At 40.5% G+C, this 23,315-nt stretch overlaps 4 protein-coding genes and 1 long non-coding RNA gene across 7 annotated transcripts; 1 reads left to right on the top strand and 4 right to left on the bottom strand.

Moving 5' to 3' along the window:
* Positions 1-919: 919 nt before the first annotated feature.
* On the bottom strand, positions 920-2,260 carry LOC130688639 (uncharacterized). 3 transcript variants are annotated; one of them, XR_009000465.1, is made up of 5 exons: positions 2,035-2,260; positions 1,665-1,773; positions 1,401-1,593; positions 1,173-1,334; positions 920-1,080 (listed from the first exon to the last, which is right to left on the bottom strand). It is a non-coding gene; the product is annotated as an uncharacterized LOC130688639 (long non-coding RNA). The 3 variants fall into 3 exon arrangements; XR_009000463.1 differs by having other exon boundaries at positions 920-1,334; XR_009000464.1 differs by having other exon boundaries at positions 920-1,334; positions 1,665-1,770.
* A 351-nt stretch (positions 2,261-2,611) lies between these two features.
* Positions 2,612-4,731, top strand: LOC130688620 (glutamate-rich WD repeat-containing protein 1-like). Its single transcript, XM_057511616.2, has 9 exons — positions 2,612-2,683; positions 2,751-3,050; positions 3,106-3,371; positions 3,427-3,589; positions 3,649-3,868; positions 3,937-4,105; positions 4,165-4,223; positions 4,288-4,408; positions 4,465-4,731. Exons 2-9 carry the CDS (start codon positions 2,753-2,755, stop codon positions 4,600-4,602), a joined length of 1,434 nt encoding a protein of 477 aa, XP_057367599.1. The 5' UTR covers positions 2,612-2,683; positions 2,751-2,752; the 3' UTR covers positions 4,603-4,731.
* Positions 4,244-7,898, bottom strand: LOC130688614 (mismatch repair endonuclease PMS2-like). Its single transcript, XM_057511608.2, has 14 exons — positions 7,795-7,898; positions 7,619-7,727; positions 7,328-7,556; positions 7,214-7,262; positions 7,011-7,150; positions 6,843-6,948; positions 6,407-6,781; positions 6,109-6,325; positions 5,519-6,033; positions 5,316-5,464; positions 5,129-5,229; positions 4,768-5,057; positions 4,629-4,708; positions 4,244-4,567 (listed from the first exon to the last, which is right to left on the bottom strand). Exons 1-13 carry the CDS (start codon positions 7,846-7,848, stop codon positions 4,649-4,651), a joined length of 2,394 nt encoding a protein of 797 aa, XP_057367591.1. The 5' UTR covers positions 7,849-7,898; the 3' UTR covers positions 4,244-4,567; positions 4,629-4,648.
* Positions 7,899-7,944: 46 nt separating this feature from the next.
* LOC130688630 (ribosomal RNA-processing protein 7 homolog A-like) lies at positions 7,945-9,287 on the bottom strand. Its single transcript, XM_057511631.2, has 7 exons — positions 9,180-9,287; positions 8,964-9,103; positions 8,777-8,899; positions 8,601-8,721; positions 8,360-8,525; positions 8,177-8,301; positions 7,945-8,098 (listed from the first exon to the last, which is right to left on the bottom strand). The coding sequence occupies exons 1-7, from the start codon at positions 9,217-9,219 to the stop codon at positions 8,013-8,015; spliced, it is 801 nt and encodes a 266-aa protein (XP_057367614.1). The 5' UTR covers positions 9,220-9,287; the 3' UTR covers positions 7,945-8,012.
* Positions 9,288-9,797: 510 nt separating this feature from the next.
* Positions 9,798-22,971, bottom strand: LOC130688638 (uncharacterized). Its single transcript, XM_057511640.2, has 15 exons — positions 22,630-22,971; positions 18,212-18,480; positions 16,332-16,434; positions 15,645-15,859; positions 15,400-15,570; positions 15,205-15,336; positions 14,589-15,139; positions 14,020-14,512; positions 13,832-13,940; positions 13,600-13,766; positions 13,404-13,539; positions 12,121-13,330; positions 11,212-11,666; positions 10,809-11,130; positions 9,798-10,716 (listed from the first exon to the last, which is right to left on the bottom strand). Exons 1-15 carry the CDS (start codon positions 22,656-22,658, stop codon positions 10,474-10,476), a joined length of 4,605 nt encoding a protein of 1,534 aa, XP_057367623.1. The 5' UTR covers positions 22,659-22,971; the 3' UTR covers positions 9,798-10,473.
* Positions 22,972-23,315: the final 344 nt, after the last annotated feature.

Raw genomic sequence — 23,315 nt, 5'->3', positions numbered from 1 at the left:
TCTGTTGAACGGCAATCAAACACTCCTTATCATTAACCTCCATTCACAACAGCTTGTTACAAAAAGCTGTGCCATAAAACTTCGCTTGTTGAATAAAGATTCAATGAGTTCAAACAAGGTAAGGTCAAATGCAAACCGAAGTTATGATATTGAATACAAAGCTGAAAAAGATAGATAAGCCATTTAGTCCTCAAGATAAAGATGAAAAAAGACAGATATCTTAAATAGTAATAGCTCAATGAGTGGGCACAAGCTTCAGATAGTTTAGTAAATTCATTTGAGTCTAAAAACGATTCTTTGTGGCAGACTCATAACAAAAAAAAAAAACACTTCAGCATAAAATTTACCAATAATATTTCTGCTATGCTCTGAAGAAGAACTTTGAGTCATGTAACCCTAGCTATATCAGAAGATTGCATTTTTCAAAGCACTATCTGAGTATTGACTTGCATGCTATCTTCGTTTAACATTTCAACTCATCATAGCTTGTTAACATAACAGGCTTCCACCTTCTTAATGGTAAAAACAAAGCAAAATAGTAACGTCTAGATTAGTATTATACTCATTGTTACTTACGTTTTGTTAAAGATGCAGAAATAATGGGAAAACTTAAAAACTCAACAGAGCGAAATTTTTGGCATGTTGACGTAGCTAATGGCAGACATGGCAGACGACGTTAGCGTTTTATTTTTTTGGGTTTTAATCGACTCAATAAGGGTTTGTTATAACCGGATATAAGAGGCATTCTAGAATATTTAGATACAATCTCACTGAATGATTGATTTGATTGTTTTTATAGACTGCCTTACTTCCTTTTATGTAAACTTCCGGAAGTGTGCCGGAAGTAACAAAGAATTTCAGAAATACAATGCACACAGTGTACAGTCAGCGAGACGAAGTTTCATTACAAATTCTTGTTTAATTTTGTATTGTCCATTTTCTACATATTTTCTTTTAAGGTACAATTACCAATGCAGGCGGAAGGAAAACATTCTACTATAAGGAACGGGCAATTCAATTTGGTATAATACGGTTTTGGGTTTATGATTCCTGGCATCTTGCCGTCCTATGATTGCTCTTCTAATACCAAACAAATAACAACGGAAAGGAAAACAGGATAATAAATAACTACATAGATAACAAAAAAGCTTCAACTAGGAGAGGTGGACTACCATGAACTTAATATAGCAGCTCCAAATGAAGTCCACTGAACTGGAAGATGAAACAAATTCACGGGAAGTTATTGGATCAACATGCGGGGATTCACGCATTTCGAACTATCGCCCAAACAAGAAAAGCTTTCCGCAGCTACTGATTTTCATAACCTACTTTTCCTGCGCGAGGAGAGAAAACATTAACCAGTGGAGTGCCATTTGTATTATTTAAGGCGGTAGCAATACCTGCATTCACGCAGCAATTTTCCCTTGAAATTGATAGAACGAAGACCAATCTTAGAATAACTACTCGAAAACAAAGAAAAGGCTTTCATCATAGAACTTCTCATTTGTAAAAGACACAGGATTGGATTTTTTTTTGCTGAACTGGTTTGCTCAACAGAGCACTGTTTTTTGAAACATATAATGAAATATTGTCCTAGGATGAAGTTTGTAGTTTACATTGAAGTTTGCAATTATAGTATTACTTATGATTTAAACACAACAAACCTAGAGATAGTGATGGATGTAAAAGGAACTGATAGTCTCCCAATTCAACACCAAGAATAGGTTGAATGGTCTAGGAGGAATTTGTCAGCAATCAATTTGGCCACCTCTGCTGTATCGTATGAACATAAATATTTAAAAACAAAAAACAAACAAAAAACAAACAAAAAACAAAAAAAACATAATCCATCACAGCAGTCATCTAGAATATGTACTAGCTTAACGATAATCCACAAAAACAGTAAGATCCCCATAATTAGTTCCCATTTTCCAGTTGTCTCAGGAGACATGCAAATTAACAACAATTCGGAAAACACAATAAATTCTGATACTGTTCTTTACCAGAGTAAACAACTAAACCACCTTATTTTACCTCCATGAAGGAAATGAAGGGTAAAAAAAACACCCTCACTGATTGATGATTGAGTTCTTCTTTGTAGGCTTAGAACAGAAGTTGAATCATTACTAGCGAAAGTTACTAAGCAATTTTATTTGTACAAAATTGTGTTATAGTAGCTAAAAAATGATTTCATTATTAATGAAACTTTGAAGAACAAACGGAGGTTCACTCACTCGTTCAATTTCTTTCTTCAAGACGATGGTCTGTGTTCCGCGAACAGTTCATTTGAGACACACTAGAACGCGCTCTGGCGGTCCAAAATTTGTCAAATACCGGAGCGTACTGGCGATTTTGGCACAAAAATAAAAATTAAATAATTTTGAGTTAAAATAAAGACACTGCAGAATGCAGATGATGAACGCCAGGTAAGCGAAAGGTTATCAGATAGCATCAAGACAAAAAACATGCAACAACAATCTCGCGGAGACCAATTCGAGATATTTATCGCATTCTAAACAACTTGTTCCACGAACGCTAGATGGCTCTATAGTAAACTTCGTGCAGACTCGAATTTAACGAAATTTATACACGTGGGTATAGAAAAGACTAAGCCCTGAATTCGTCCATCAAAGCACAACAGGATTAGTTGCGAAGTTTTTCATATTTTCCGTCGGCTAAGAAGGTATTGTAATCTTGTTTTTAGGTGAATTCTATCCCTGTACTTTTTCGTAGTAGTGGTATCCTTATAGAAATGAGTGATAAAGAGGAAGCGATGGATGACAGCGTTCGTTTTAATGACGAAGAAATGAAAGCAGAAGATGATGACAACGAATGTAATGAAAACCTTGACGACGGAAGTGACAGTGACGCTGAAGATGATGACAACGCCAGCCAATATGATGACGACAGCCAAGATGATGGTGACACAGTGGAAGAAGATGTGTCACAAGGACCACAGCAAACTTACTTACCTGGAAAACCATTGGAAGAAGGAGAAGAGCTTGTCTGTGATGAAAATGCCTACCTTATGTTCCACCAAGCCAATACAGGTATTTTGTCTTATGCTATGGTTCTTTATCCACATGTAACAACAATTTGGTTTAGGCGCCCCTTGTCTCAGTTTCGACATAATTCCTGATGGTTTGGGAGCTGAGCGCACTGATTTCCCACACACAGCCTATTTGTTATCTGGAACACAGGCATCAACTGAATTCACTAATCGCCTTATTGTCATGAAAATGTCAAACATGCAAAAAACACAACCTGAATCAGATAGTGAAGATAGTGATGAGGAAGATGATGAGACCATGATGAAACCAGATCTTGAATGTGCTATTATCCACCACCAGGGATCTGTGAACAGAGTCAGGGTAATTAGCAAAATATATTACCTTCTGCAACTTACCATGAAGACCAAAATTTCAGATGTGTGTAGTTGGTGACAAGCCTCTTGCAGCTTCCTGGTCAGAGACAGGTAAGGTTCACCTATGGGATCTTACTCACCCACTGAAAGCTGTAAATGACCCAGTGCTGTTGAGGACATATGTTGAAAACAAAGAAAGTCCCAGACCACTATTCACTTTTAAAGGTATAACTAACCAAGTTAGTTTAGTTGGTATAACTTTGCTAACTTTCGAAGTATTGTAGGTCACACTACGGAAGGTTTTGCAATGGACTGGTCTGTGCCAATGCCGGGAGTTCTTGCGACCGGAGACTGCAAAAAGAACATTCATATTTGGAAGCCCAGTGAAGGTGGCCTTTGGGTAGTTGATCAGCGGCCTCTTGTTGGCCACAATGCTTCAGTTGAAGACTTGCAGTGGTCCCCAAATGAACCCAATGTTCTCGCTTCTTGTTCCGTTGATCGAAGGTATTGCAATGCAAACTGAATTAATTTCAAATATAATGCTAGACCTACAATAAGTTCTTTTCTTGCAGCATCCGTATTTGGGACACACGAGTACAGCCGAATAAAGCATGCATGCTCACTGCCGCGAATGCCCACGATAATGATATCAATGTTATCAACTGGAACAAGCGAGAGCCGTTCATCTTATCCGGCGGCGATGATGGGAAATTGCATGTATGGGATTTGCGCCAATTTCAGGTACTTATATCATTTGCGCTTTTACATCTTCATTGGTTGTTCTGTCATTTTTTCTCTAGGCTGGAACTCCTGTTGCAACGTTCAAGCATCACACGGCGCCTATCACTTCGGTAGAATGGTAAGTAGCGGGAAAGGATGACAAGTTCAAGAATGAGCACTTTATTTTCCTATTCATAAAATAGGCACCCGACGGACTCGACCGTATTCGCATCAGCTGGAGCTGATGATCAAATAGCATTATGGGATTTGGCTTTGGAAAAAGACGAAGGAGTAGACGGATCGAATGTAGATCCCGAACTTGCAGTAAGTACTAGATATGTGCACGCACTTATATGTAGTTGACGTTTTTCTTGCTACAGGATTTACCGCCACAACTATTGTTCATTCACCAAGGACAAAAAGAAATTAAAGAATTGCACTGGCATCCGCAGATTCCTGGCATGATAATCAGTACCGCTTTAACTGGTTTCAATATATTCAAAACTATTAGCGTATGAGGAGTGGAAATTAATAATGAAGTTACCTTGATTTTCACCCGATGAATTACAAAACCGCATCTGTGTTAATTAAATGTCTCATTGTTGGTCGACCGTGCGGGCAATTCTAATAAAAAAAAATATTAGGAATCATAGTGTTTCCTTTCCATGATTAATGAAAACTACCCATGGTTGTTGCAATTCGCTTAACTGATGAAGTAGCTTATTCATTTGGTTTGATGTGAGTGAATCTCCTACCATAACCGCTTTCCGACAAGCCCGAGATGCAAACATAGCTCTTACACGTGAGGGTCGGTATCGAGCCATTGAAGCGTGACTTACTTTGCTCCGATCCTCTTCCTGATTCACTGGAGAATCCTGCAGCATGAAAAGGAGTTCGTCGATATCACTGGGGCCTAGCAACCAGTTGCCACTCATGGGCACGGAACATAGCAAAACTCGTTTCGTGGAATCCTCTATCACAGTGATCAAATTGAAGAAAATAGAAAATTATTATTGGTTTCGTTACAGAAATAATGCCTCATACCATCTCGGTTGATAATGAACTCGAAACCGTTGCGTTGAAATATGTCGAGATTGTCTTGCAATAGCGACTCGTTAGCCGCCGTTAAATTTAGTGGTTTGGGACTTGAAACCAAAAGGGGAAAAAAGGAGGAAAAAAGAGAAGAAAAAAATCATGACGGAACTATTGATGTGAATGTTGATGAACCCACCAAACAAGTTTCTGTGGTTGAAGGCGTGTGGCCCGCTGGAGTGTCTCAAAGTTGTATTTTTCATCTGCAGCATGCTGATCAACGATGAAAAGATCGGAATTCAATTTGGCAATTATAAAGCCCAAATTAAATTGCCCAATTACTTCCATCTGCGAAATAATGGTGTTCTATTACATGATTCTCCAAATCGTCATATTTAATACCTTTTCGAAGTCAGATTGGCTGATTTGTCTGCTAAGTTCAGCTTCAGCAAAAGCTGCATCGTCAGGACCAATGCGTGCCAAGAACCTTTTATCGGTTGTCTTATTCGGTAAATCAGGCAAGGGATGCTTTTTCTCAGCTAACAATTTCAGGTCGAAAGGAATAGTTATCTTAGGTCTTGAGAACACTTTTGGATCAGCTGAAGAAGTAAGCACATCTTCCAGAACACATTCAAGCTCTTCCAATGTCTCGATTACTTTAACCTCAGCTGATGTTGTCTCAATGATTTGTATGTCTTCGTTTTTTTCTGACTCCAGTATGGACTCATCATTCACTTCATCTGGTTCCATTATCTCACTAGTGTTACCCTTCGTAAGTAGTTTAACATTCGTGAATGTCAGGGTTCCCTCCACGGCAGTGTATGATGTCGTTTTGCTCTCGGGAATAGCAACATCAACCTTTGTCTTCTTTAACAAAGGAGAAATGGAATGGGCGGTGAACTCATCCAATCGTTTTTCTGAATGAATTCGGTGAAAATTTTAATCAACGAAAAGCGATGAAAATCATATCGTGCAAGAATGCTAGGAATTACGCTTTAGTGTCGGAGACGAGCATTTTCGTTTTTCACCAGGAGAAGAAGAAGAAGGGGAAGGTTTCCAGCCGCTAGCAGCAAACGCAGCCAGGGATGATCTCAAACGATGCGAAGGGGAGCCCGATTCCACGGAGGGCGAAAAAGATTTGTTAGATAAAGAACTATTTTGCAAGGTAAAAGTACATGGGACTTCACAATAGAGCTCGTACAACGACGCCTAAGAAACATAAACGAACATAAGGAAAATTTTACAAAAGTAAATAAATAAATAAAAATAATATAAATAAAGAAATCGTACTTTAACCATTGCCAACAGGATCTTTTCATTAACAACCATCAGTTGCCTTTTGTCTGGTGTTACATTTATGTCAAGCTCACTGGACTTAGTTATGATGTTAAGCACAATCGATGGATACTGATTGCGATTGTACAAGTGGTAGACCTCATTCACCAGTTTTTGGATCTTGCTGGGATCGCAAGGCCGGCCATTCATGAAATAATACTGGCGATCAGCGCAACTCCTTCCCTGACCGTGAGCACAACTAGACACGAAACCTTCAAACTGGAAAGGCCAGTCATGCAGCTCGTTTTGTAAAACTTTTGCATCGAGGTTGAACTCCGCAACAATTTCTTCCGAAGGCCGAACAGCCTTTATTTCTAGCATGTTTTGCCACTAAAAAATTTCAAAAAGTTTTAGTTTTAAAACAACAAACATTAAATGTGTAAATTAATACACTTTTAAGCCCAAAGACTAATATAAAATTGTCTTTAAGGTTTGCTCCACCTCTAGTAGATAGGATTGTGTTAGTTCTCCCACCGGTGGAATTTGTGCAAGTTATTCTGGAATATCAATAGGAATTATGATGTTATATTGTTATTAATTTTTTGTTACATTTTCATACCTTGTGTTTTTAGATATTAAACAGTAAGCTGTAAGCAAGTTTGTCATTTTGCCAAACTCTCTTCTTAGGTTCTTCATGAATTCCTTGTGTCGAACAGGTAAAGTGGAGAACAGATTGACAAGGCTCACGGTTGTTCCAGGCTGATTTTAAAATAAAACTAATTAATAATAAAACAAGGAATGAAATGTCTAATAAAGTCACACCTGTCTAGAATACTGAACTTGCTTGACTAGTTTTCCATGAGAATCATACCTTTATGATAAGTTTGTTGATAAATTATTATTAAGATTACTCAGACCAAAATAGTAAACACTTACTCAAGCTTCCACCCAATGTTTTTACTCTTTTCGCAAGTTGTTACACTTAGTGTGCTCAAAGCGCAAAGTGAACTTAGAGCTTCTCCCCTAAAACCAAATGTTTGAACGCTAAGCAGATCCTCAAATTCTTCAATCTTTGAAGTGTAATGCTTGAGACAGAGGTTTTCAAAATTGGAAGGAGAAATGCCGGATCCATCATCACTGACTTCGATCGAATCGCTGCCATATTCTAACGAAAGAAGACATTGTCTTTATTCAACCGCGCAGCTAAAAGGACTTTTTTTTTTTTACCTTTCAGGCGGACTTCAACAGTAGATGCTCCACTGTCAAGGCTATTCTCCACTAGTTCTTTAACAGCAACAGCTAAAGTTAATACAACTTGCCCAGAACAAATTCGATGCTTTAGCCAAGAAAAAGAAATTACATTAAAAATTTAAATAACGTGTAAAAACTAACATGTACAGTACCACAGCCGTGTGGTCGATTGGTTTGATAATACCGCCACCGTCAAGGGAGGCCATCTTTGAAATATACCCATTCGTACGTTGCCAAATCAAATCGCAAAAAAATATTGAAATTGTTGAAGATGGGAAAAATCGCTTTTTTAAAAATTAATGTTACTTACAATATGTAAGTGTATTGAAAAAAAAAAAAACCCAACAAAGTGCATTTCAATTTCCAAATGCTAGTAAGGTTTGAACTTCCTAGCAGCTCTCATTGTTGCGATTCTTTTCTTGTCATCTTCGAATTTTCTCCTCAGCTGTGTTAAATCTATTTTTAAACATAAAAACCAAACGGAATAAATTTTACATAAACTATTTTCTACTAAGTAGGTTTATCACAACTTACGCTCCATTTTTGTTTCTCTCATTTGGAAAGAGTAAAAATTAATTAGCTTTTTATCTTTCTGTTTCTGCTTTTCCTTTTCCATAACTTTCTTCTCCATTGTCTCTGTTCTTGCTGCATGTTTACTACTGCAATTATAAAGGGATATGAGTATTTTGAATTAAAAAAAAAAAATTTTTAACTTGCTGTTTTGTGACTGTTATCCATCCATCGTTATCAGGTTGTCCCTCTTTAAGTTTTTCTTCTTCCTCTTCCCTTTTTTTCCTTTCATCAAATTCTTTCATGTAATTGTTGATTTCTGCCTGAAGCTCTTTTGGATCAATGAAAGACGATTCATATTCTAAAATCCATTCTGTAAAATATTTATGGTGTTAGATAAAAACATCTAAAGTATGGGATAATATTGAAATAATAGGATTTAAGTTACTTTCAAGTCCTGTTTTAATTGGGTTGTCATTGATGCTAAAAACATTTGTTTGCCATTTCATCTTCATTGCTTTTTTTAACGAAGATGCATTTTTGTACACCACATATCCAACTTTGAAACCCTATAACTATGGGAGTAAATATATTAATACTTAATGAATCCACTTAGAAGTATACTTTAATGTGCATTGGGGAAAAAAATGAATTGCTGTTTGTCATTTCTTTTGTTCCAGATGGTTTTTCTTCAAAACTAACAGAGCTCACAAACCCTGCTTCACTGAACAATTGTTTGACTGATTCCTAATATAAACATTTTAAAAGCATTTTAAAAGTGTGTTAACAATTTCCATTGAAATAATTTTACCTCTGTGTAATATGGAGGAACATTGAGAACAAAAAGTGTTTTTCCAATAGGTTTTGAAGGATGTGAATTTCGAACAGCATGTTCTTTAAAGAATAGCATGTGTCCTGCCTTGCACTTCTCGTTGAACCTTGTATCTATGCCTTTTAAAGGATATGAGTAGAATGAGTCAGAAGAAAAAAATTAGTACAGGTAAAACAAATACTTTATGCAACTTACATCTGAAACCCTGAACTAGAGTTAATTTTTCTGTTTCCATTGTATGACAGCTTTACACAAGCCAATAAACAAGATACTATGGCAATGCGTTTTACCGAAAACAAAAAAACATCAGTTTTTCTATCGCCATCTACCGGTCAGATTCTAGTTAATTCTCTAATGCCAAGTTCACGTATTTTAGCTGTATACAAGTCAGGTCTTCAAGAATAGACAGAATAGAACAAATTAAACAAAGGTTCAAATTTATTTTAAGTAAGCATAATTATTATTTTAAAACGGATCTATTTTTGAAATAGATGGAATACTTGTATTATCGCTGTAACGTACTGGCGTGCTAGTACAAAGCGAGAAGCGAATTTTTGGCGTATTTAAAAACGATTGACTTGATGGAAAAAAGAACAATTTTCCCGGAATCTCCATTCAATTTTGTGTATACTCTGTAATATTCAACCAATTCCAGTAAGTGTCAATTTTTGCAGGTTTTGGGGGCAAAATTCCCACGGTATTTGCGCTGGAGCGTACTGGCGCGCTAGTCCGGTCCAGCACTAATGCGATGCAGCACTAATATTCGAGGTATTTCAAAAACGGTTGACTTGATGAAGAAAACTTTTTTTATAATTCTTTGCAATTTCATGTATTTGCCGTAATCTAATCAGCTCAGTAATAAAAAAAATATACAGCCATCACGTACGAAAACACTCACGTGACCGCCAGCGTCTGGAAATGATGTGACAAAAAAAAAAAAATTAAGAACATAGTGTGAAAAAAAAAGGCGGACGAAAAAGAAAACTTAGCACGAAAGGATGAAACAAAAAAAAAATATATAAGGAAAAAACGCGTCACATTTAAGAGAAAAAACCTGATTATCACAAAGTTCAGCGCGTTCACGGCCCACCTCAACGTAATTTCTTTTTTTTTTTGTCTCAAGACGGAGACAATTACACATACCGAAACGGGAGAGAGGGATTGCTATTCCACGAGTTTTGATCGACACAATTGTACATTTCATATCGTTCAAACCGCATAGTCGATTCATTTTTTGTTTCTTTTTCTTTTTGTTCCAAATACGACTGCCTTGCTGATTACAAAAACAACTGCAAAATGGACACAATACAACATCCGATATGCGAAAACGTCTCGACTGGCCGGGCAATTGGCCACTACGACTCATTGTTCTGGAATACAATTTAAATCATCCAAAAATATTATACTGTTCTATTATATATATGTGAATTCTAGAATTGAATGGAGAGAATTTGAGAGGGAGAAGGTGAAGGCGAAGAAATGGCAGAAATCAACCAAAGAGGTTCAACAAATTGGGCAGTAAACGAGCGCCGCGCTGCGGTTGACGTGGCGGCGGTGGCTGTTGAGGGGGTCGTGGTGGCGCAGGGGCGGGCGGTGCGGGCGCTGGCCCGGCCGGCGCCGGATTGACGAGGAAGGCACATTGGACGCGGCAGACACTGTCGGCCAAAATGGCATCACGGCCCACGTCGGTGAGCAGCTGCTGGCAATTGACTCGCAGAGATTGACATTGCGGCTGTTCCAAACGAAATCAACGCCAACAGATTAGTATCAGAATTTACTTTCTAAATGATTTAAGGTAAATAAAAAAATCCCTAATAAACTTACTCCTTCAGCTGTGCAGGTACAAGACGTGCAGGGAGATACAAGTGACGAGGCTCCCAGGGCGATGGTCTTGCCTAAAACGACGCAGTTGGCGCTTTCCTGCTCACGCCATGGGGTTATGTCCAGCGGTGGCAAGGAGCGGCAAGGCACGCGCGGGTTGAGGAAATTATGCGGCAGGTCAAAGACGGAGCGCGTCACTTCGCCGATTGTGTCGGAATTCTCGCACAGGAGACGGGCCAATGCCACTTTACGAATCTCAGCCAATTGAGCCTCGGTGAAGCGTCCGGCTTGATTGCCATTTTCGTACCAGAAACGATCGCATCGTCTGCAGTAAACGTGTCAAAAGAAAAACGTAACACATTAAACTCTCACAACCTTGGCACCATTTCCATTATCTCTTTTTTACCTAAGACTGCGGAATTGATTGCCGATGACACAGGCAAAAGTAGGTCCGACCAAACCTCCCTGGAGCGGAGTTTCAACCAAACCACCAGTCCACAAATCAATATCGTCTACGGAAGCGTAGACTTGCTTGAGACGCTCGATAACTTGTGCGGTCATTTCACGGCCAAGATCTTCAAAAGTAGAAGCTCGTTTCAAGTTGCAAGCGGCGCGGTATTCGTTGTACGGTCTCAATCCGTGATCGCGACCGCGCTGGATGTTGAGAGCGGCCAGATCGAATCCAGAGAAAGGCACGGTCTTGGTCTCGAAAAGATGGTTGGTTATCTCTCCAGTCACGAACTGATCCAAGTTTTCCATTGGAGAGACGATAAGGCCTCGAGCCAACTCGTCGATGGCCTGAACTTCCATGAGCATTTCAGAGTTGAAGAAACCGGCGCGTAAAAGGATCGGCGTTTTCTCCTAAAAAATTGGCGAGAAGAGAGAAATTCAAAGATTAATCCAAACTCATTTCTATGTTGAATGATTAATTCAAATTCATTTAACGATGTTGGAGCTTTCGAAACCGTTCGTTAAAAGGATCGCCATTTTCGAGACATGTTTACGATATTCTGGCGTCCAAATGAGAAGCGAAAATTTTCAGATAATTAAAAACTAACTCCATGACGAGAAGCTGACTGGTCAAAACGCCCTTCCCGAAAACAACTTACAAATTTCTAGCCACTCTCTAATTCAAAAGAAAAGTTCGAAAGTTTTTCTTCTTTTGCCTCTTGTTTGGCAAATCGCATAGAGCGTTCATTTTCTTTCAGTTGAATAATGGAAGACTGTCAATTATTCAGCGATAAATGAGCCAATCAACTTTGTGTTTGTTTCGTCCTAAGAATGTTGCTGATTACGTGCGATAAATGGGCTTTACCTGGAACGAAGCGTCGACACGGGGGAAGAATGGACGGACGAGCGAATGACCGAAACGGTAAGCCGCAGTGGAGAATTCATTGAAAATGCCAGCGTTGCAATTAGGATCGTATCCTTCGTAGTAGCCTTCAGTGAGGAGATTGAGGCCGTAGAGATTAATGGCGTTCCAGCCGAGTACTCGCGGAAGGTATTCGTTGTAAACGACGTGCTCCCAGATGGCACCGACTATTTTGCGGCTGGTCATGTAAAGTCGCTCGTCATCCCATTGGCGGTTGAGTGCTTGGAGCTGCCCAGCGATCCGGTTGTGTTCGCGCATCATGACAGTGTGGAGGACACTCAAACCTGGATTCTCGGTGGACCGCGAATCACCAGCATCGAAACACAAGCCGGAAGCTGATTGGCATTCTGCTAGACGACTCGTTTGAGGCAATAAATCTTTGCCACGGAAGGGCGAGAGGGTCACGTTCATCCGGCCGCCAGTGAAGGCCCGGAGTCGTTGCGATTCGCAGGGAGTCTGTCCGTAGACGTGAGAGAGGTCGAGGTAGGCGGAATTCATGTCGATTTGTTCTCGGGCTCCAAGACGTTGCTGGCCGGGCAGGGATCGAGTGAAAGACATGCAGACGGGACGTCCAGTTTGCAAGTTGACTTTAGGGAAGAAAGGATCGTTGCTAGGGATGGGAATGGGCCAGCATTCAGGATGGACGTTGGTTGGCGAATCGCAGTCACGACAGTTCAAGATGGCATCTTGGAAGCCGCGTGAAATGGGCGTCAAAGACACGTCGTGATCGAGGAATTGGCCGAAATAGGTGAGCATCATCGTATAGCGGCGATGCATGTTGCTGACGTCCTGATGAACGACGACCGAAATGAGACGAGGCGATGGAAGCGGTTGGTTAGTGACCGATCGCCATCGCGGCCGGGCAATACCATCATCATAGCCGGCGGCCAGGAGCCTGTTGAACGGTGTCAGCGTCTTGCCGAATGTTGGGTTGCGGAGATTATTGCACCAGCCGCCGAATTTGCGGAAAGGTGACGTGTTATCGCACGGTAGCGTTTCTTCATTGTTTCGACAGACGTTGGGTGCCGAAGCCGGCTGGACGAAACGCGTCACGTCCACATTGTTGAGTCCTTGAGACAATGGACGAGTCAGCCGTCCAAATAAATTGCCCAGCAATCCGTTCAGCTGTCTCTTGACGCGGCCGAACTTGGGCCTGTAACACGATTTTCAAAAAATGATTAATACATCGAAAAAGAGCGGAGGTTTCTAAAGTGACGTGTTATTACTGTTCCAGGTGGTTGATGAACTCTTCGGAGGCGTATTCCAGCAAAAGCGAAGTGTTTGACATGAAGATGGCGGCGGCATTGGGTCGGTTGAAAGCGGAAGCGATGCCCAGTGGAGATTTAGGATCAGCTCCTTTATCTGATTGAATCAACGCTGATTCGTCAAGTATGAATCGATAAATAGGTTTGTCTAACTTACTGGTTTCGAAGAGCAATCGTTCGTTCTCTCGACGTCGAGCAAAATCCACCATAGCACGTTGGATTGACTGGCGGAGCAAATCTTCTGGTACTTGCATAGCCGGTGAATCGCTGGCCCACGGACTCAGCTCTATGTCGGCTATCAGATCACAGGGGATCGGTGAATTCCTATTCAAATAAATACAACAAATAATCAATAAAAGTTTGAAAGTCTCGTGAATCTGAAGACTCACAAAAAGTTATCTCTCTCGTGGAAAACTTTCGGCGACATTGATTTGATCATTTCAAAGTTCTGACAGATAATGCCGGCCAGGTTTGTTTTTCGGATTTCCTGTAGTTGCTCTGTTAATCCAAAAGGTAGAATTAATTAGATTTTGTGGCAGGAAATTAAAAAAAAAAAAAAAAAAAAAAAAATGTTTACCTCGAGAGAAAGACGAAGGGGGCACATCATTTTCATACCAAAAGCGATCAGATTTCCTGAGCAATGAAAACTGATGGGCCAATATGCAGCCGATGGTCGGGCCGACAACTGCGCCTTTAAGCGGGGTCTCAGCGAGGCCACCAGTGAATAGATCGATATCTTCGACGCTACTGTAGACGCTGGACAAGAGGACGATATTGGACGATGAAACAATGTCACTCAAGTCACTGAAATTCTTAACGGGGGACAGGCCACAATATTGACGCCAAGCTGAGTAGCCGGGCAGGCCGTGATCGCGACCTCTCATCAGGATCTCGACAACTTTGTCGATTGCGTTGCTAGTTGGGAGAGTGGAGCGTCTGGCGTCCTTGACGATGTGAAGGCTCACGCGTCGAGATAAGGTGCTCACCAAGCCGTAAAGAAGTTCTTCAGTCTGCTGGGCGTTGAGGTGGCCGGTGGCGTTGGTGGCCATTTCACCTGTCTTGTCTCCTGTCTGTAATGAAACATCAGCGGCGAGATTTCATCATTAGTCTGCTGCCTTGCGGTAATTAATTTCAACTGCCACCTACCATGGTAAAGGTTTCAAACTTTGCCGGCAGCATGGCCAGCGAGAAAGAGAGAGCGGTCGAAGCGGCGGCTTCCAGAGCGCCTGGATAGGCGTCGATGTCATAGCCGAGGAAGTGGCCAGCGGTTTGGGGCGTTAGTTGCAGGTTCTCGGCCAAATTCTCGCCCAGCACAGCCGGAAGAAATTCGCGATAAGTCACGTGTTGGATCTGAGCAGTCACCAGACGTCTGGCTTCTTGGAACAGGGTTTCGTCGTCCCACATGTTGTTGACCTGAGCCAGTTTGGCGACCAGACGGTTGTGTTGGCGGACAAAGAGCGTGTGAAGGACCGTCAAAGCCGGACTTTCATTCACTCTCACATCGCCCGATTCGACGCAATTGGTGCTATTGTTGCTAAAGATATCGCAACTGTGGTCGACGGGCAACAAATCTCCAAAACTCGTTCTCAAAAATCCACCTTCGAAGGTTCGCAGCTGATTGGAAACGTCCTCATTGCTTCCGTAGATAGTCGATGCGTCCAAAAAAGCAGTGGCTGCGTTCATTTGTTCTCTAGCACCTGGGAAAGGCATAGACATTTGATTGTGGGTGCAGCTAGCATTTTAATTATGCACATTTAAGTACCTAGTTCGCATCTGTTATTAAGTACGCTTATCGTGCGAGAATACGACGTGCATTTATCTCCTTCGTGAGTAGACATGCAAGTGGCGAAATTCGACTCGGTTCCCGTACAGCATTGTCCTTCCATACCCAGATCTAAAATGAAGAACAGATGGTCAAATGATGATATAAAAGGCTCGGCAAAGGGAGAGTACGTACCCGAAAAAGAGACGGGATGTGAGATGTCATTTTGGACAAACTCAGCCCAGACGCCAGACAAGGTGGTGAGGTAGCCATTGCCGACTTTCTTTGGGGTGTGGATAGTCTCTGCGATTTTAACTGGACTCGGGAGGGGTTTGCCAGAAGCAGCTAACCTTATTTGACTAACGCCTGTGATCAAATCATTTTGGGAAGAAACAATTTTAACGACCCTGCATTTTTGTTTTTGTTTCTGTTGTTCGTACCATCACTGTATGATGCTGCCTGGAGTCTTCCATAACTAGTTTCTGCAGTGCCCCAAGTGGGGTTCTGCACGTTGTTGCATAGTGAACTCGCGTGACGAAACTTTTGGGGCTGGCAGATGTGTTGCTTTTTCTCTGGGCAGGAATCAGCCAGACGTGTTCCAGTGAGTTGTGTCCGACCCAGACGATTACGGATGTCGGACGAATTCACCGACCAACTTTAACAAAAAAAAAAAAAAAAAAAAAGAAAACGTTAATGAAAAGTTGGCAGTTGCAGAACGTGGAAGAATCGGGTCACTACAATAAAGAAAATAATGTAAACAAGCAAACGGGACTTTCACTTGGCAAACAAATTGCTGTCTTGGCCATCATTCTTGTAACATTGTGGCGTTTTACCGTTGCAACTCGACAAGCAAAAGTTGCTTTTCATGCCGCGTCAGCAAGAGGAAATAATGTTTGGTTCCATTATCGTAAATAACACACTCGATCGACTTTGTAATGGTCGCATGCAATATATATTTCAATTTGAAAGGGGACAAATAAATAAAGGGAAGGCCAAGCAGACAAGAAACAAAGGCTACGTTGCCCGATTGCGTCTCAAATAAATCGCAACATCAGATATCCTCATTTGAAAGGGGAATAATAATAATTAAACTAAAAAACGATAGAGACATTATTAATTGTAATTACCTCTGCGCTAGAATGCGAGTGACTTCTTCGGCGACCAGCGCCGCGGCGGCCTTGTCGCGGACGACTGGGCTGACAAACTGGGCCAGCTTTCCGCTGAATACACCTGTTGAGCCAATGAATGAAAATAAAACGAATGAGATAAAAAAACCAAAATAAAACTAAAAGATAAAATAAAAGTGGCCACGCTACATTTCAAATTATCAATCGACCGTGAAAAACAGGTCCGGCATGTCACTGGAGACCGCCAAACAGAACAACGACGGCGTGAAAAAGGGGTAAAAGAAAGAACGGGATAAAATAGAAAAGCTGACGTGCCATTCCTTTCAAGAACAAAAGCCAGACATATAAAATGATTTGAATCAATTTCCCCCCTTGAATTTGTCTTTCTTTCGTTCTTATCGCCGCCAGACAATGACGTAACAAGAATTGGCCAATATCGGAGCGCGTGCAATCGAAATAGGATGACACAACAAGAATAAATATTTCATCAGCAGACGAAACGTTGAGCTGTCTGGCTAAAAAAAAAAAAAAAAGACCTGTCGGGTATCTTGTAAAACAAAAAGCGAAAAACCAATCAAATAAAAAAAAAAAAAAAAAAAATTTTGCATAAGAAATCGGCCTTGACCGACTGGACGCGCATCTTTAAACTTGCCGGGTACTTTTTACGACATCGAAAGTTTTGGTCGTATATAAAAACATAATCAGGTCAAACTGACGCTTCATCTGACCGCTTCGATTTACTTTGGGTTCTCGTGAGAAACAAAAAAAAACAAACAAAAATCATCGCCAATTGATCAAAGCGTAACGAGATTGATAACTCAAACAGAACGCCCATTGGCAGTTTCCATTTCATTGCAACAAGGGAATAAATAAATAAATAAATAAATAAATACAAAACCACATCGAAACAGAAAGTGAAAGCGAATAACAAGAGGGCCGTGATACGTGGTGGCCCACATCCGGACTATCCATAGAAGCTGAGCCACAAGAAAGCAAATAAATAAAAAGAGACCAATTCTTTTTTTTTTTTTTGCATTTTGGGCTTGTCTTCTCTCTCTCTCTTTTCAACGTGACAATACCCGTCCCCATTGAGCCTGCGACAATCCATCAACATATACAACGAGCATGTCTCAAGCAGAAAATGCGATGGAAAAGAATACGATCCCTCCTCCCCCCCCCCACTCAAACCGAAATCTACCTAACAAAAAACAACAACACAGAAAACCGTAAAAAGATTGGCATCAATCCATCCGTTGCAGCGAGAGTGCTATACACACAAAACGAGTTTCTTTTGTTTTTATCTTTCTTCTTATTTTTGTTTTAGCCGGGCAGAGTGAGAGAGAGAGAGAGAGAGAGGTGACACATGGAGAGAGAGCGAAAGTTCTCCTCTCCGTTCCAAAAAAAAAAAAAAAAAAAAAAAAAAAAAAAAGACGGAACGGTTAAGACAGAAGAACATATCTTTTTTTTTTTTCCGGTTGTCGAATGTGTGCCAAGTAAAATAACTTAGCATTGCATTTATAAGACATAGTCGTAATGGGTTAGTTGAGGTCTGGAGGTGGCCTGGAACGAAACCATTACAACGATTTAAATTCCCCGCCCCTTTTTTTTTTCTTTTTTTTTAAAGTTAGATGGGATTCCTCCTTCTTTACTTGGGTTGCGTAAAGAATTTCTTTGTGGTTTTTTTTAACTAATGGCAATTTGTTTTGTGGTTCGTTGTTTCCGTCTAAAAACGGACGCAACAATATGGAAATGAAAAACATTTTTGAAACGTTCCAGGTTTTCCTTTAGTTCGTTTGATTGCCTTACCCTTCCATTTCATTCAATCCCCCTATGTAATACGAAAACAATTATTGAAGTCAATAAATAAATCCCAAACTCACGTGAAATTTCAGTGCCGGCCAAGCGGGAAACGGCTAAATCGACGGCCCAGCGCACTTGTTCGTTGGTCAGTGGCAGCTGGGCCGACGTGCGGTTGTCGGACGTTGCCGCAGGCGCGTTGAGTGGCAGGATCGATGGCACGAAAATCGAAGCCGACGAGAACTGGTGTTGCTGTGTTGCGGCAACGTCGCTGTCCACGATCTCGATGGATCGCACGGACGGGAACAAAACGGCTAGCAGAACTAGCGACAATAGCGCTGCAGTGGCCAACCTAAAGAAAGTAGGTAAAAAACAAACAAACAAAAAATGAAATATGTCAGTTATATAATTACAGTTGTTATTTGATCATTTTTTGCATATTCAAATGTGGCGGGAGTATCACACGCTGTTCGTTTCATCATGAAGCTGTTGACGAGCCATAAGAAAGGGAAAGTGAGAGCTGGCCAAGAACTCGCTTTGCCTATTGTACAGCCGTCCGTCAGAAACTAACGGAAAGGAGCGATCGTGAAAACGGGAGGCAAAAAAAAAAAACAAAAAAAAAAGGAAGGGAAAATTCCACGCACGCAATTTTGGCGCGCTCCGTTACGATTGAAACCCAAGGGCGTCCGTCTCGCAAAACGAAACGGACAAAAAAAAAAAAAAGAAGAACGAGAAACTTGTTGAGCGTATTGGGAAAGCTGGGCGTCTTTATTCCGTCTGCTGACGATTTCTAGCGAGGATGAAAAAACCCCACGGCCCGTCTTCACTTCCATTCAGTCCAGTTCCAGTTTTTTTTTTTTTTTCACGCAATGGAAAATGTACGGGATTGGCCGTTCACGAAGACGAGCCAATTGTGCGTGTCACTGGCGAATCCAAACCGAATCAAAGAGGCACGCCAAATGACTCACGTGCTGATGGGATATCGTGTTTCACGACACACTCACGTCTTCACGTCGACCCTTTTTTTTTTTTTCACGAAACAAAATTCGGCATTGATATTGAAAAAAAAAAAAAAAAAAAAAGGAAAAGAAAGTTCATTTCACTGTACACAATATAGAGGGTGTCTGTTAAACACGGGTGAATCAATTGAAACTGTGCGGATTTTTCGCGGTGGTTAACATTCGCGAAAGTTACGCGTTCACCTATTGGAACGCTAATGTTTTCTTTCTTTTAGAAACGGCAAGGCGGCCACCAGAAGCCATCAACATTCGTTTGCTTAAACAAGGAAAACATTACAAATAAAATCAGATTTTTTTTTTTTTCTTTTTCTTTTCTCTCTCTCTCTCTGAAACATCCAGAGGAAAAAAAAGCTAACAAACTCTACCAACTTTCTAAAATCGTCAAAGCTACACATACACGCATATTCTTTCAAACTCTCTCTCTCGCTCTTTCTCCGCTTATCCCATAAGCGCTAAAATTTGAACCCCCCCCCCAAAAAAAAACAAACAAACAAAATAATAATAATAATAAAATAATTCCGGAGCAGATTGCGAGGTGCGTATCCGGGAATGGGGGGGGGGGGGGTCTTAACTCTATGCGAGATCTCTGACCTCTTTGAATTTCGGGCATTGGGTTACCTTTCGTACCACAATCGGGAAGAAAAAAAAAAAAAAAAAAAGAAATCAAAGAGAAGGAAATGCCTTGCCGGATCGGACGTATAGACATGAAAAGGAGTTTGGGTAGACAAGAAAATAAAAAAAAAAAAAAATGATAATAAAAAACTCGCATCGCGTTCTTGCGTCACGGATACGGCGTGACACGACACTTATTCTAACGAGCGTGAACGTGAGCGAGATGGGGGGGGGGAGGAACTGAAAAGATTTTCAATATGTTCAACAACAAAAAAATACCCTGTCTAAGGAGAATGAAAATGTGTCGACGGGGATCCATTTTTAAAATTTCATTAGTGGCGAAATAAAAATCTATAAGCTGGACACGTCTATACCAAACATCCAATTCTAAATAAAAAAACTTAATTCTTTTTCCTTGAAAAAAAAAAAAAAAAAAAAAAAATCTTTTCATTCGAAAATGTTAAGTTGTCCTTTCTGCCTGGGCTCACGAATCCTTTCTTCTTCTCTCCCCCTTCCCAGAGAAACAAGTTAAACGTTAACACACTAAACTCGATCCTTACGTAACAGATACGCAAGGATTCTCCTCTTTCTTCACGTTTTCTTTCTTATCTTCATGTCCCCCCCCCCCCCTATCTTTTTTTTTTTTTTTTTTTTTCTATTTTTAATCTTTTTTTCTTTCTATTCTCGAATTCGTTTTAGACGGGCCCCCTCGTGTTTGACCTGGAAAACGTTTCCTCCCTATTGACTTTTTTCTCTTCATCCTTTCCCCCCCCCCCTCCGTATTTTTTTTTTCTTTTATCTCTTTCTTAAGGGGGGTCTTCTTCCTCGTCTGTTAACAAAAAGAAAAATTCAATTGAACTGAAAAAAGAAATAAAAAAAAAAAAAAAAAAAAAAAAAAGATTTCTCCGTTTGCCTGTTCGAATCACGTGTATCATAACGATCAGCAGGTCGCGGACCTGACGATAGTGAAAAACCAAATCAGAGAGAAAACTAGAGAAAAAAAAACAACAAACAAACAGGCAAGTGGATAGTAGCCAAAATAGGGCGGCCTGACGAACAGTAAAAGAGTGCGCATTTCGGTGGCTGGCAAGAAAGAAAGAGAACGGGACGCTAACAGTTCCATAAAGGAGAATGGTAGGAGAAAGCGTTGGCTAACGAACGAACGAACGAACGAACGACAAATGTCGTTGCGGTGCATTCAAATTTGACTTTTTTTTTTTTTTTTTTTTTTTCTTCTTTGCCACATGGGCCAGAACGAGCCGGTTTTCCATCCTCGTTTCTTTCTCTCTCTCTCTCTCTTCATACCTTTGTGTGTCAAATGTCGTGTAAGACACAAGACAATCACGGGCCTCTTGTTGTGGATTGTCGTCGGCAAAAAAAAAAAAAAAAAAAAGTCATGACATTCAAATCATTCCCTCCCTCCCTTTTGTCAAAGGAAAAAATCTTGACTGCATGACCCCCCTGGAACACAAAGAGCCACAAGTCACGTTTCATCTCGGATTGTCATCTTCTCTTTTTGACACATGGAAAAATGCCTCGTTTTTTTTTTTTTTTTTTTTCGGGATGAATAGAAAAGAGTTGGACCCTTGGCAACGAACAGCGCAAAGAACGGGAATCATCAAGCGTCCGTGCAATCAGTTCCGGATGATTAGTTAACTGTTAACAGGTTCTCAAGGTACACCCACCGTCACTAATTACATGGACTAACATGTATGAGGCGCCCGACAACGAAGCTGTTTTCAGATTGAGTTAAAACATCGGGATTTTTTCACAAAAAAAAAAAAACAAAACAACCTGTGGCTACGTTTCTTGTTTTAATAGGACGTGACTAGGCGACATCGAATTGGTTAACTGGTTTGCATATCTTTGACGCTATTTACCGGTTTTTCTTTTTAAAAGATTCTTGATTTCTCGCCGGTTACACCCCCCAAAAAAAGAGATGAAAAAGAATGCGGAGGAGACGCAAAATTTCCATCTCCTTTTCTATTAGTTTTGCACAACTGTTTCGCCTAATCGAATTGCAACTTTCTCCGACTTCCATTTCCCTGTCGTCCGAAAAAAAAAAAAAAAAAATGCGAGGAAGGAAATGAAAAATAATAAGCGGAAATTTAGGCCAACGAATCTAACATTAAAAAAAAAAAAAAAATAATAAAACTGCCGTTATTTTACTGCCGACGAGTGTGAAAATGATATGCTAAATAGCCCCCAACGGACGTTCGAGAATGCGCAAGAGAGAGGAGAGATTTAAAAAGGGAAAGCAGGAACGGGAGCATTCGATGGCTTCTGACTACCTACGACTGGTTGTTGTTATTGGCCATTTTTTTTTCTTTCTCTTTGAATCTTCAAATTTAGTCAGAAAAAAAAAAGGGAGAGGAAATAAACGAAAGAGAAAATCAAAAAGAAAAAAAAAACGACCTTTTCTTTTGAATTTCTTTTCCCTTTCGGATGATCGTAACGGTAGGGAACTGTTACACCTAGAGGACAGAGGAAACCAGTTCGTGCTGTCTGTTCTGGGCCAAAAAAAAAACAAAAAAACAGAGACGGGAGAAAGGAGAATTTTTTTTTTTTTTTGAAAGAAGAAAGAGAGAAAACAAATTATGGACACACACACACATATTATACTGTAACGCAGGCTATAACCAGCAGGACAGCATAATAAGTGAGAGGAACCTAAATCGTCCCTCCTAGCGATAGGAGAAGGTTCTCTCGCTATGAAACTCTCACTTTCACCGTTTTCCAACCAGCTCTCACAGCCAGAGGAATTTTTTTTTTCTTCTTCTTCGAATGTGTTGAACGAACAAAAAAAAAAAAAAAAAAAAAGATACGGGTACCGCAATCATTGAAAATTTGAATAAATGAATTTTTTTTACCTGTGCCGGAGTAAGGCTGGCGACGCCATGGCTGACCTGTGCGGATGCGTGTGGCGGGAAGACTTGCAGATTCTTTCCCGACGAACGATATGAAATTTTTTTTTTTGAAAAAAACCCAAAAAAAAACGTTCAGGTAGAGTTGATGATGAATCAGAACGAACAGCGGAAGATATTGTTTTTGTTGTTGTTGTTGTTTGTTTTGAATGGAGGAAAAAAACACAAATTGTTTGTTAAAAGTTCGGGATGCCCGTCAATGTCGGAGCGTGCGAGCAAAATGTGGGAGCAAACAAGTAAGAGACTTGTCGTCTCAATGGCAGCCCATGGCACACTGAACCTTTAGCTGGCCGCAAAAGCGAGAGTGGATGTATATGAGGAGGGTAGGAGAAGGAGGAGGAAAGAAAAAAAAGAAAAGAGAAGTGGGTGGAGGGAGGATACACACCTGGCCGACTGACCCACACCGTCTCGGTTTGTTGAGGCGGTTCTGCAGCAGCGCCGAAAGAATAATAACATGTGGTCGTGCTAGTCTATAGTCAAAAGAAATCAAAAAAAAAAAAAAAAAAAAAAAAAAAAAAAAAATAAAAAAAAAAAAAAAAAAAAAAAAAAAAAAAATTGTATATACCTCGCGTACTATGCAACCAATAGGCGAGTCGAAGAGGTTGGGCCTTCCATACAACATCAGACAGCCA

Source organism: Daphnia carinata, chromosome 9 (assembly GCF_022539665.2).
Source record: "Daphnia carinata strain CSIRO-1 chromosome 9, CSIRO_AGI_Dcar_HiC_V3, whole genome shotgun sequence".
Lineage (NCBI taxonomy): Eukaryota > Metazoa > Arthropoda > Branchiopoda > Diplostraca > Daphniidae > Daphnia > Daphnia carinata.
The sequence above is the reverse complement of the archived record's forward strand: the minus strand, read 5'-3'. Positions and strand labels throughout refer to the sequence as shown.

Bases quoted from the DNA above. Each gene is read 5' to 3' on its own strand.
- LOC130688620 (XM_057511616.2), top strand. From the start codon at position 2,753: ATGAGTGATAAAGAGGAAGCGATGGATGACAGCGTTCGTTTTAATGAC. The intron at 3,051-3,105 runs GTATTTTGTCTT...AATTTGGTTTAG, and splicing joins GTTCCACCAAGCCAATACAG to GCGCCCCTTGTCTCAGTTTC. The intron at 4,224-4,287 runs GTAAGTAGCGGG...TTCATAAAATAG, and splicing joins CCTATCACTTCGGTAGAATG to GCACCCGACGGACTCGACCG.
- LOC130688614 (XM_057511608.2), bottom strand. From the start codon at position 7,848: ATGGCCTCCCTTGACGGTGGCGGTATTATCAAACCAATCGACCACACG. The intron at 7,151-7,213 runs GTGTGACTTTAT...TTTTAAAATCAG, and splicing joins AAGTTCAGTATTCTAGACAG to CCTGGAACAACCGTGAGCCT. The intron at 6,782-6,842 runs GTATTAATTTAC...GAAATTTTTTAG, and splicing joins TAGTCTTTGGGCTTAAAAGT to TGGCAAAACATGCTAGAAAT.
- LOC130688630 (XM_057511631.2), bottom strand. From the start codon at position 9,219: ATGGAAACAGAAAAATTAACTCTAGTTCAGGGTTTCAGAT. The intron at 8,900-8,963 runs GTAAAATTATTT...TGTTTATATTAG, and splicing joins TTCCTCCATATTACACAGAG to GAATCAGTCAAACAATTGTT. The intron at 8,302-8,359 runs GCAAGTTAAAAA...TTATAATTGCAG, and splicing joins TGGATAACAGTCACAAAACA to TAGTAAACATGCAGCAAGAA.
- LOC130688638 (XM_057511640.2), bottom strand. From the start codon at position 22,658: ATGGCGTCGCCAGCCTTACTCCGGCACAG. The intron at 13,941-14,019 runs GTAAACATTTTT...TTGGATTAACAG, and splicing joins CCCTTCGTCTTTCTCTCGAG to AGCAACTACAGGAAATCCGA. The intron at 10,717-10,808 runs GTAAGTTTATTA...CGTTTGGAACAG, and splicing joins GTACCTGCACAGCTGAAGGA to CCGCAATGTCAATCTCTGCG.